Source organism: Mytilus galloprovincialis, chromosome 8, assembly GCF_965363235.1.
Source record: "Mytilus galloprovincialis chromosome 8, xbMytGall1.hap1.1, whole genome shotgun sequence".
Taxonomy (NCBI): Eukaryota; Metazoa; Mollusca; class Bivalvia; order Mytilida; family Mytilidae; genus Mytilus; species Mytilus galloprovincialis.
The window spans coordinates 62275822-62289236 of record NC_134845.1 but is presented as its reverse complement, the minus strand read 5'-3'; the positions used below and the strand labels follow the sequence as shown (position 1 = coordinate 62289236).

Genomic DNA, 13415 nt, shown 5'->3' with positions numbered 1-13415 from the left:
AAAGTGACTAGGTGATCATAAACTTGATAGGTCACACACCGGTAAAATGATTCTGTCTCTGAGGAATCCAGATATGTGTAGTATCATCCTGAAATAACATTTCTAATGCGCATCAAATCAATATTTTTCAAAGAAACAGCTGTTTTAAAGTTCAATGTTCAGTTTTCAAATCCTGATCGAAACAAAAAAATTGACAGACTTATATGTATGGACTCCTCCATACCGCGTTTATAAGGATAACAAAAGATCCGGTACTAGACAAAACTCTCCATCCATGTCAAATTTGTAAAAGTAACCATTATACAGATTTGGGGTTATTAAGTTTAAGTTTCACTATGTCCTTTTACTTTATACGTTTACATTTTGTCAAATGTAAGGATCACAATAACTAGGCGAACTATATATGAAGTCTTGTTGATATATTCTAAGGTAAACGTTGTCCACCAAAAGTAACAAGTTCGTTTGAAAAAAAAATCAGCATTGTATATCAGTTTCACATTTATGACCTCTAGTCTTAAATCTAATTTGTTTTCAAGGTAAACTTTGTTTTTTGCATCTACCTTGTTCATTTTATGATAGCAAGTTTCAAAAACATTACTTATGAGGAATGAACGAGTAAAGAGTAAAATAGTAAATCCAACGTTTTGAACAGTGGTCATTCAATATACTTTACACCATGACCTACATGGACTTCAATAGCATCAACGCTACAACACTGCTCGAGTGCGGGAAGTATTGAGCTCGATCCTCGCCCGTTTCAAATCAAAGATTGGCTGCCTGTCTGCCAAGCGCGCAATATGTAAGAGTAGGATAAAAGATTGGTCGTTCCGGAGGCAAGCATGTTGCCTATACTTCTCCCCTTTTCAAAAACCTGGATTAGCATCTGGCAGCTATATCGTTTTATATTATTGTTGATCAATGTTGCTTACCTACATATTCCGTTAATGATTTATTTAATACAATGAGTTCGATGACGCCCCTTGTTATTGATTATCAATAAAATGAATAAAAATTACTATATTTATTATAGTTATCAAAGGTACCAGAATTATAATTTAGTACGCCAGACGCGCGTTTCGTTTCCATAAGACTCATCAGTGACACTCATTTCAAAATATTTAAAAAGCCAAACAATTACAAAGTTGAAGAGCATTGAGGATAAAAAATTCCAAACAGCTTAACCAAATAAATCAATTTACTTCAAGCGATACATCACAAATTGCCTGGAAATGTCTTTTGTATTTGAACTTCGATAGCATTTGCGATCTTCGATAGCATTTCCGTTAAAAATAAGTAATACAGAACAATCCACAATCTAACACACCTTAATTCTAAAATAAACCAGCATATACAGGTATGTTTTTATTAATTCATTGTATAATAGGTAAACAAATGCTTTTGTTAGAAATGAAACGGATGCAATTGTTTTATCTGAATTTATAAATCAAAAAGAGAGACAAAATCTGACAATTTTTGTTTCCATATTTATGAAATTGTCAGAAAAATATCCTTCTTAATATATCATCGCTACAAATATTTTGATAAAAAAAAAGAAAGAAAAAAAAAGGGAGAGAAAGAAATATGATTGGGAGTTCACCTGCAAAGTATATTTAAAAATAATTGTCATATCGTCGAGTTTAGTACGTATGTCATTTTATTAGAAAGAGCTATTACAATAAGAACTAACATATATTCGAAAACTTTATAAATCTGATAAGTACGATGCGCCATTTTTGTTTACCTCCATCAGGAACGCGTAATAATCAAACTTCAAAAAGCGCAGACGTATGAATGCTTTAGGAACTACATGACTAATATACTCAACATATTAACAATGACTGAAATAATATTCGCCAGACAATCGTTTCGCCTACAAAAGACTTATTAATGACACTTCAATCAAAAAGTTTAAACTTAGGTTATTTATTTCTGTTGTAGATGATATTTAGTATTCAGACAAACCTTTTGAATAAAGTGTACAATTTAAATATGACCATATCAACATGGTTAATGATAATTAATGACCATATCTACACATGGTCAATGATAATCCATTTCAACACAGAAATAGATAATCAAAAAATGTCAGTTACATACAAATTAAAATGACTTATGGCATATAAAACTTGCATACCTTAAGAATATCTGTCAAGGACTTTTTTTTTAAATAAAAAGGGAACTTACATTCTTTAATCTGAATACAATGTATAGTTAATAGAAATTTGAAAATGGAATGCTACTTCTATTGAATGACATTAAACAAACCTTTATAAATCTTAGAGTAAAAGAGCCATAACTAATTTCAAATACTTTAAACACCAATACCATATAGGTAGAATTAAAATAATCAACAACATGTAAACAAATTTTAAATATGTCGTACAGTTCAAGGTCCGGCAGTTGAAGACTATGGGTTTGTTATTTATAGTTTCAGCACTGAATTACAACCTGCGGAGTTGAAAATGTACTAAGTGATTGATGGTTCACCAACAGTAACATCAACCTGGTGTTATATAAAATATAAACTACAATTGTATGCGTTCGAAGAGCTTTTTCTTTGATCCTAAACACTCAATATATTGAAAGTTGCAGAGCTATATGAAACAAGAACTATCTTTAAAAATGATATCCGACGTATTTAAATTTGAGTATATGTTTAAAACTATCCCTTCGATAACCTTCAGAAGCACAATGACTTAAATCTCCATCAGAATGTAACTACAAGAAATTCTTTACTAAGTCTGGTTATATTAGAGGAACAATATATAAGAATATTGTGATGATACAATGTATCTACAAATTTTATTTGTCAAAAAATCCAGACGAGTGCAAATAGAAAGAAACAAATATGCATTTACTAATGTTTACATCAAATTTAATTCATGATTAACAAAGCTAGAAACTATTGGTAGTATAAGTAGAAGCTTCCAAGATGCTGAAGCACTCAACTATAATATTTTCATTTGCTTTCAGTCATTGTTCTTACAAAAAGTAAAATATATTGTACATTAAGTCATAACTAATCAAATTCAAGTTTGAGATAAGAAAGGAAGGTCTTTTAGACGATTTCTAATATGTACATAATGGGACAATTCCCAATGTCCCAAACATCTTAGTGTTGGGTTGTTTGATTGTGATATTAGCTGCTGATACATTTGGTGACCATTTTGTACAATGTAATCAATAGTATCTGGTTTTACTGAACATACGGTAATGAGTGCATAAAGGACGATTGCAGTGCACTGAAAACCTGCATAGTTTGACACAATTTGTCCTTGGTGGCCACGCCCGTTCACTACCTTCATTTTGTGAACAACAATGCTCTAATTATCTTAAAATCAATGAATTACCAACATATTCCGATTATATTTAAATAAGTAATTTACCATTTAAATAACGTATTCTCTGTTTGTGTTCAGTATTCTCGGTCCTCGTATCTTTCTATTTACATTCACCAAAACCCCGCGGAAATTTCACATGCGTAGGTGCGTTCTTAAAGTCATGTACGTTCGTACAACAAAGATTACATTAAAAATTATATAATTGTCCCGAATAAACAGCTGTCATGGTTGCAAAGAGCTATTGGAGAAACAATTGTTTTAATAAAAATATAAATCTTTGTAAGATCTAGTTCAAATATTTATAGTTTTTCACTTGCTTTCCATCACGATATAATTAACGAGACGTTTTTTCAAAGACAACCAAATCATGACAGCATTTTGTCCAATCACAGAAAGGATTTTCGAGCATGCGTATTCTGTTGCCATAGGTAAGCGTCCTTAAGTTCAAAGGGCACAAACCGAAACTATACCGACTACGTCGGGAAAAAATCATATCAGCTTCCAAAGGAGGCAAATTGTGTACATCATTTATCACAAGTTCATCATATCTTTAAACATATATGGAAAAAAAATATTCACAAAATTGTCAAGTAATGATCTGTTTCAATATTTTCAGTCTGATGTTCCTCATTGGTTATTCTTCGAATATCTTTGGGCTTTTCGTTTTGTCTCTTCTTTCTGTATACCATAATAGCTGATGTTATCGTTACCAAAATTGTTACAAATCCTGCACACATTATGTAAATAAGGATTGGCTGGATCCCCAAAATTCTTTTATCTGAAAAATTCATTTCAATTTCCCTGTTATGACGGTATTTTTGTTTATCTGAACATAAAAAAGCACACACAACAATGCGATTCAAAAGATCATAAAACGCCTGTGTCAATGTTTTACTTACAAATGTATCAACAAATTGACGATCTAACGAAAAAAAAGTATCTTAAAAATGATATACATCTGTATGAAAAGTTAATTATTTTACATGTTTTAGCCAAATTAGTGTTCAAAATAAGAATAAAACAAAGGAATGTACCAGCCAAGAAAGTACTTTTCACTTACACTGATTTCGAGTAATATTTTCTGCAGGAAACAATACCGTAATGGACTCCTCTATGGTAGAATGACCTATAATATCAAATACAAAATGAATCCACACTAATTGCACAGTCAATTTGGCTAATACACACATCTGTTAATTATATTTAATTTACAAAAGATTTCAGTATAAAAAAAAATAGCATACTTTCTAATAAATACGTTGATTTTCAATTTTCTTTGTTTTGATTCTGGTTTTGTTTAATCTTTAATTTGAGTGATTGATTATTTGTATTACATGCCACTTTCAGTACTATTGCGCTATTTCGTTGAGGTTTTTAAAACGTAATGGAAAAAAAGATATAATGATATATAACACAAGCATGTATCATATTCAAAGTTTATTAATATAAAAACCTGCGTGTAACTCATAATGTATTTGTTTTCCTTTACACAAAGGAAGGATGTATGAGTTGTGAGAAATATTTAGATCACCAAAAATGCTGTAGCCGAAAGGAAATCTTACTAATTGATAATAAGATATCAACGCATACATGTTATAGAAAATATGTTTACAGGAACATTTTAAAAGAAGAAATTATTATGCCAGTTAGTTTGTATGCTAATTGAGTTCATAATTGTGAGAGTTCCTTTTCTTACCTAATTACACCTTATATAAGAATGCCGGATTTTGATTGGTTGGTAGCTAGTGTTTTTTTTTCGCATATTCTAACATTTTTTTTCTCATTTCAAACGACTTTGTCTGTTCGTTAAATATACCTCAAATACCATGGAATTTGGCAATTTGGATATTCCTTTTTTACCCCCGCGAGCACTTTCCCGACAAATATTTTTTCGAATATGACGTTACACAGTGATGATTTACCTGTATAGAAACTTTTATCGTCTATTGTTGATAACTCCAAACACCCTACAACATGATCACATCTGTCGAAATAAATATGGATGTGCATAATACGTTATTTCTAAAGCCGTCGATGCCTAATATACAGGAACATTTGCACAAAGACAAATAGTATGACTATGATTATTTAACCATAAAGTTAATGTTCTTTTGAAGAATTATGATAACAAAAATACTATTCCTTTAGTTGTAGAAACAATTAACTAAGGTAGATCTGTGAAGTATTATATACAATTGTGCAACGGTGTTCTTACCTTGGTACCAATCCTACTTATTGACCCGTTTTTAATTCCCTACTCAAGTCACTGTTTCTTTTAATTTATTTCCTACTCAAGTCACTGTTTCTTTTAATTTATTTCCTACTCAAGTCACTGTTTCTTTTAATTTATTTCCTACTCAAGTCACTGTTTCTTTTAATTTATTTCCTACTCAAGTCACTGTTTCTTTTAATTTATTTCCTACTCAAGTCACTGTTTCTTTTAATTTATTGCCTCAATGGGCCTTTAATGTTGGTCTTTTTGTGCTTTTGTTCAAATAGGTTTTCTGTGTTTCATTGTCTATACGCACGGTGTTACATGCAGATATAGTCATATATCTTAATGTATAATTTTCAAATCACAATAGCATTAAAACTATTGTTGCATCGTATTATATGGCTTTGAGAGATTGTGAATTCAAAAACAGTGATCAAATTCAATATTATGAGAGATTGAGAATTCTAAAACAGTGATCAATTTCGGCAACAAATCAAATAGCAATGTAGCAATTAAAATGTTTTAAGTAGAAAAAAATCAATATTTGTGTCTTTATTTCATCAAGATCCTACTAAAACTATTTTGCTTATCTTTTTGTTACTCAACGTGCCAACTTAAATGATCGTAGTATGCGTTGAGATGAAAAAAAAAATCATTCAAAATGTAATCGTTCAATACTTGGCTTTTGAGTGAAAGAATGTGTGTCTCTTGCAATCAATCGGAATCAATTTTAACAATCGCAAGAACAGGTTCACCGACCAGCATTGTACTTCCGACTGTAATAGACAAATGAAAATAGAGGCATATATTTTCTATTCAAACAGACCATATTTTAACTTTTGAATTGTAGCTTTAGTTCTTCGGTGTGCAAACATCATTGTTTTGCAATTCTATCAATAACGGACGTGTCAGTGTATTTATAATTAAGTTAACTTAACGAATGTCTGGCTTTAGCAAAGATTATTCTTCGAAACAGGACACGACAAGGGAAAATCTTATATACAAAACCAGGCTAATAATTTGGACAAGTTTGTTGAATTCGCTTATTAGCATACTGTACGTAAAAATAAAACATGAATGGTCATTTTTAAATTTGATAAAATGATCAATGTCATTTACCTGCTAATGAGTTTTACCGAAGATCATTGAAATTTCCAAAATTACACACTCTTTCGAAACAAAAGGAGGTAAATTAACCTAATTGCATGGCCAACCTTCAATATTCGTTGTATGGCTTTTATGAAAAAATTAATGCTTTAGATGTTTATAAAAATGTCCACCTGCAATTTTATAATAAACCCGAAGTAAAAAGTGTTTTATCTACATGATCATAGTTTAAATTGCTATAATACTGTTTTGTCATTCTAAAGACCACACGGTCACCCAAATTGTTCATTTGATGACCGATTGTCTTGATAAATAGTATAGCAATGTAACATGTACCCTATTCCTCCACATTTCGATATGAAATTTTTCTTTGACGATTTTTTTAATTCTATTTGTATATTGGCTTTAGTTCTATTGATTTCATAGTAAAGCAAAATTAAATAGTTGTAATGTTTTAAACTAGTGTCATGTTATCTTTGAATGCCAAAATGTTGCTTTCCTTAAAACCTTATTTAAATGTGATATTACCTTTCATTTTGTTTACATTTACATGACTCTACACATCTCCTCCCGTAATAACCACCAGAACAGGGTTGACAAGGTTTGCCTTTGAGTGTTTTATAACCAATTTCACATTCTATAAAAAAAAAATGGAACTAAAAAATATAAAAGTACTAGCGTTTTTTCGTTTTGAATTTTCATGAATAAATGTATCATCCGTTTAATAATGATTTTAATTTTAAGTTACATGTATCTGCACTTATTTTGTCATATGAAAGGTTTTATAGACTTTTTGTTCATGCGAATGGTAGATTTTTTTTTATAAGTCAAAGTTTAAATATTCAACATAATTTCTTTGTAGAAGCTGCCAACTACGGATTCAAATCGCAGATGGCACCAAAAGTTCCCTCATAATATTTATGCAGTTTTGTTACTACATAAAATTGTGTCTTCTAAAAAAGATGTTACTTAATTGGATTGTATAAGCGGATCCTGAACAAATGCATTGAAATTTTACTTGTAATTGTGTCTCAACCGACTTAATTCAGTACGGGTAAGATCGTCCGTACTCATATGCTTGCTTGTTGTATGTGTTCCTACAATGTTAAATTGCAACCCGAGTTATCCTTTTACACCTATAGGTAATACACGCATAATATCAATATTAAACTAGAACCAAATTGAGTCATGCCCATAAGACCTGAAAATTGTATTATTATTATTATACTTTTCTTATAATTAAGACGGGTTTAGAGTGAAACAATTTATTCATTGTAAAACTAAAGACTGAGACTGAAACTTTCAATTATAGTTTGACTTTGTTTTAATACACTCATGTTTATTGTTTTTCGTTACACGTTTTGTATTGGCGTTACGGTCAAGTCTCATTGACGTTTACCACACGTTTCTTTGTTAAGTAACTTTCCATAATCCCAAATCCAGATATTTAGACATATAATATCGATATAAATTTACTCACCAATGCATGTGTTGTTTATATCTTCAAAATTATCACAGCAGTATAACCAGGTGTGGTCACTACAAACAATAAGACTTAATGCTGCATAAACATGATAAAAGGGTAATTTCAACCTAATTGATAATAGAAAATACATTTTCAAAACATTTCCTAATTTTATCATCAGTATAAGGATATCATTCGTAAATATAGATCAACATGCAGACTTCTTTTACGTCTAGGTATGTCACATCCAATATTTTATGTAAATATTCTTTATAAAGCACAAAAATGTCAGTATTCACATCAGAAGCTAATAAAACCTTTAAATATACTTTTTAAGAAGGGCTATAGTTATGATACTGTTGTCAGGTCATTAAAGATTGCATATTTTGACGTTAACATTGATGCACTTATAGGGTCTTTGCATCGGAACTAAACACATTTATTTACAAACCAGTTGCTGGCATGCCACGGGTTATGTTCTTCTCATATATGTTATGATGGTATGATACTAAACACCTCACGGGAAGGATTGTGCCTGATATACATATGATGAAGACATAATTTTTCAATCAGTTTAATTGAAGTCTGGAGCTGACATGTCAGTTAAATGCTAGTAGTCTGATGTTATTTATGTATTATTGTCATTTTGTTTATTTTCTTTGGTTACATCGTCTGACATCCGACTTGGACTTCTCTGCAACTGAATTTTAATGTGCGTATTGTTATGCGTTTACTTTTTTGTATTATCTAGAGGTATAGGGGGGAGGGTTGAGATCTCATAAACATGTTTACCCCGCCGCATTTTTGCGCCTGTCCGAAATTAGGAGCCTCTGGCCTTTGTTAGTCTTGTATTATTTTTAATTTTAGTTTCTTGTGTACAATTTGAAGTTTAGTATGGCGTTCATTATCACTGAACTAGTATATATACTTGTTTAAGGGCCAGCTGAAGGACGCCTCCGGGTGCGGGAATTTCTCGCTGCATTGAAGACCCGTTGATGACCTTCTGCTGCTGTCTTCTTATAGTCGGGATGTTGTCTCTTTGACACATTCCCCATTTCCATTCTCAATTTTATTCAAAACATCTTGCTTTTTCAATTGCCTCCACTGTAAATAACTTCGGGCAAATTTAAACAAAGTTCAATGTACAGAATGCATTAAAGTGTCAACATGAATTGAGTCATTGCCCTGACGTCAGCTTATTTGTTAACCGTTGTTACCTATCATGCAATAGCCACAAATCCAAGCATGTGGCAACAATGTAATAGCACGCCCACTGGGATTACGGGTATTTGAGCTACAGGGTTAATACAAATAGTTCATATGTTTTATATTTGACTAGGATCGAACTAGCCAAATGTTGATTAAATGAAAATAATCAACATATCAACATATCAGAAAAAACAATAAATATTGTAATAACTATTTACAAGTAATAAGTCATATAATGCATTTTGGGGGGTTTTATTGTCGTAAAACATACAATGTGATGTCAGTATTGTACAAATAAAACTCCATACAGTTCGTCTATTATTTAAACAATCCTGACATTCCTTTGTGTGTAATACAACATTACAATCTTTAAAAAATTAGCATGCTATCAATAGAAGAAGTGTTTATTATGTATTTGTCCAATTATGTTTCCATGTATACAAAGTGGATAAGCTGTCATGAACATCATCAAAGTGGTTTTTTTTATCGTTTGAAGTGATTGAAATTTTATAAATTTGATAGTGCGATTGTGTTTTCCCCAATGTTGATAATTATACTAGTATGTCTTTCGATTTTGTTACATTTTCGAAAGCGAAAAAGATGTTCTTGAGTTCGTCGAAAATACTTCTGTGTTTACATGAATTATCATTGATTTGTTCATAAATATAAATTAACTGTTTACAATTGTTTTTATATTTAGTTATCTATTGATATGTTTTTACTAGATTATTTGACTTTTGAAAAAGAATAGTAAATATGAAAAATAAGGAAATCCATACCTTCCGGGTGTTGATACATTGCATCTTCCACTTGGTTCTAACAAACATTGATAAATATGCACATGCCATATGACAATTAGAGGGAAACCATTGTTCAACATGATTAAAAATCCACAAGAACAAATTTATAACAGCACACTTAACTATTAGTGACGCACGCTTGTAAAACATCCCTATCTATGAGAATCAGCGAATTATATTGTTGACATTGTGATTATTTCCGTAAACTAATTTATTGAATTAATCCGTGTACTATATTGATTACACGATTTAACAGTTTAAAAAAAATTGTATGTCCAAAGAAGCGATATATACACATGGATATGATATATGTTTTGTTTTATTTAAACGATTACTGATTACAGTTTTAAACATAAATGGTGTCTTCTTAAAATGTCATTGGTCGTATAGTTTGTATATTATTGGTATGTCTTATAGCTTCGAGAGAACATGTGACTATTTTACAATTATTTATAGATACATTTATGTTTTATTTATAACTTACGTTTACAAAAATATTCTATAGATAACTATATGAAGGAGTGCACTTCAAAGTTTGAAATAGTTTATGTCTAATCCTATTAGAGCTGTTGCGGAACGTATATAAATTATTTGTGAATATGCTGAAATGAGTATTACATGTATTCGTAGTATACACGATATTGCATTCTCTATTGTCATACTGGACTGAACTTATGTTAAAGTCAGACGTGGCACTAAATAATTGTAGGAACTATTTTAAAGTATTTCGTTGACCTTTTTAAAGAATAAAGGAGTTTGAAAAAATCCTGAATATGCCGTTTGAATTCTTTATCTGCTATAATGAGCTATTAAACAAAATACAGTAGAAACCAAGTGCACATGGCAAAACCCATTTTTTAAATCTAATCAATACATTTTTTGATTCGTCGGTTCAAAAAAAAAATTACCCATTTTAACTAGATCTTTTATACATGTTATATGAAATGCTTCGATACGTATTCGTATCCAAATACTTCAGTTCTGGAACAGCGCTATTTGTACATTTGTAATACATTAATCTAATACTTTATCAATAAAAGTTAACGCGATAGAGGGTTGCTGGTATAGTTGAGGATATCCCGTTTAAATGTTGAAGGATACAATCACTATTTGGTTTGACGTTGTTGAATATTTGTGTTACCGGCTGGTCTCTATATATGCTTACCGATGGGAGAACCGGACAAACATACGGAAATATAGTATTATTGTCAATGAAATAACTATCTACTAAAGTTTAAATGAAATAGAAGTAATTAATAAATACAACCATACCGCCTACAAGACTGAAATACACCATATTGAATAGTCATTTTCAGGGCATGAACAGTATTTAGTCTGCATTTTAATATGTCATACAACTACATACAACCATAAGACAAATTTTTTGAAAAGAAACAAATAACAATACTAACCGAACCGAAATTGAATGATTATATAAGATATTACTTATATCCAATAAGATATATATAATGCGTAAAACAAAAATATTTGAATGTATATACATTTTTATATGAAAACGTATATACATATTTCTAAATATATAGTCTGCAATTGTGTGGTGCCTTTAATTATCTTTAATGTGGTCATTGTTATAAATAAACTGTTCACAAAAAGATTTTTGAGAAATACTAAGCATGATCCTACCTATGATGTGTCGACTACCATTGCCATATTTGGAAACCTCTAACAAATTTCGGGGAGGTGAATATTGGTTAAATTCTTATTTTACCTAGCATTTTTTTATTGAGGCGTCACAAATGAATCCTTTATTTAAAACACTCACTTGGGCATACAGCCTGGTATCGATGGTACGTTTATGTGTTTCAATTCTTCCACAACCTGTAAAATTGCAAATGCTTAGCTATCGTACTATTATAAACAAGTAAATATGATAAAGTAAGATGGATATTGCTATTTTAAAAGAATATTAAAAGATAACGTACATGTACAACTTAGTTTTAGAGTTCGAAACATCTGTTGAGTAAATGTAGGACATCGACATTATAGGACAATACTGAAACTTCCGTGTTTAAGCATGAAAGCGTCAATATTCTGTAATAAAATTGGTCAAAGCAATTATAGTTTCCGTTGTACTATTTCACTAGGGAATTATATATATTCGCTTTTAAGGACTTACATATGGACCATTAATTTACCACAGTTAACAATTACGTAATATAAAGTGCACATCCATATTCTGCATTGTTTTGTGTCCTTTTAAGCGGATGTGACATACAAAACAAATATTTCCTAGTTGATAATTAGTGTCGAAATAGTGTAACAATATCTGCTATTTAGAACTTAATTTTTAAGTATTTTTTTATCTAAAAATGTGCATTACTTGTTGTAAACCATGGCATCTTAAAGACCTGACTTTTTATAAAGAAATAAAGCAAGCATTACATAAAGTAAACGCACATTGACGCCGCATGAACGTATTTCCATTTGATGAATTAAGCCTTTTTCAACTGATTTGTATAGTTCGTTCTTATGTTGTACTGTTATAACACTGTCCCAGGTTAAGGGAGGGTTGGGATCCCGCTAACATGTTTAACCCCGCCACATTATGTATGTATGTGCCTGTCCCATGTCAGGAGCCTGTAATTTTTTGGTTGTCGTTTGTGCTACATATTTGATTTTAGTTCATTTGTTTTATATATATAAATAAGGCCGTTAGATGTCTCGTTTCAATTGATTTACATTGTCATTTCGGGGCCTTTTATGGCTGACTATGTGGTATAGGCTTTGCTCATTGTTGAAGGCCCTACGGTAATTTAATGTTGTTAATTTCTGTGTTATTTTGGTCTCATAAGCTTATGGAGAGTTGTCTCATTGGCAATCATATCATATCTTTTTATATATCGTTAGTTAACTTCAAATTTCTCGTTTACTAGATATATAGTAAACGTGCGTTTTCTATAATTACATAAACGCTGTCAAAATTGAAATTTCGATTGTCTACCCGAGTAATACTCTGGGTCCGTTTAATCATTAGTATACGGGGGTTTACTTCAGATTACTCAAGTTTAGTTTTACGTGCACTTAAAAGTAAACGGGTGTTTACTACAGATTTTACAAGTGTATTTTTTGCAAGCTTCTTGAAATAAAACACGCGTTTACTTTTCACGTAAACTGAAAGTGTAAATTATAAAATAAACTTTGTGTACGTATACATTTGTATATGTGTGTTTTTTACACGCATAACACGATGATGAACATATGTTTTCAATCTATAATATGAAATTTAATAGATCTAGATGTCCCTTTCTATCTCTATT

At 30.8% G+C, this 13415-nt stretch overlaps 1 protein-coding gene across 1 annotated transcript; it reads right to left on the bottom strand.

Moving 5' to 3' along the window:
* Positions 1-4393: 4393 nt before the first annotated feature.
* Positions 4394-10447, bottom strand: LOC143043743 (uncharacterized). Its single transcript, XM_076215924.1, has 5 exons — positions 10117-10447; positions 8144-8202; positions 7192-7300; positions 5264-5325; positions 4394-4467 (listed from the first exon to the last, which is right to left on the bottom strand). Exons 1-5 carry the CDS (start codon positions 10215-10217, stop codon positions 4394-4396), a joined length of 405 nt encoding a protein of 134 aa, XP_076072039.1. The 5' UTR covers positions 10218-10447.
* Between the last annotated feature and the right edge of the window lie 2968 nt (positions 10448-13415).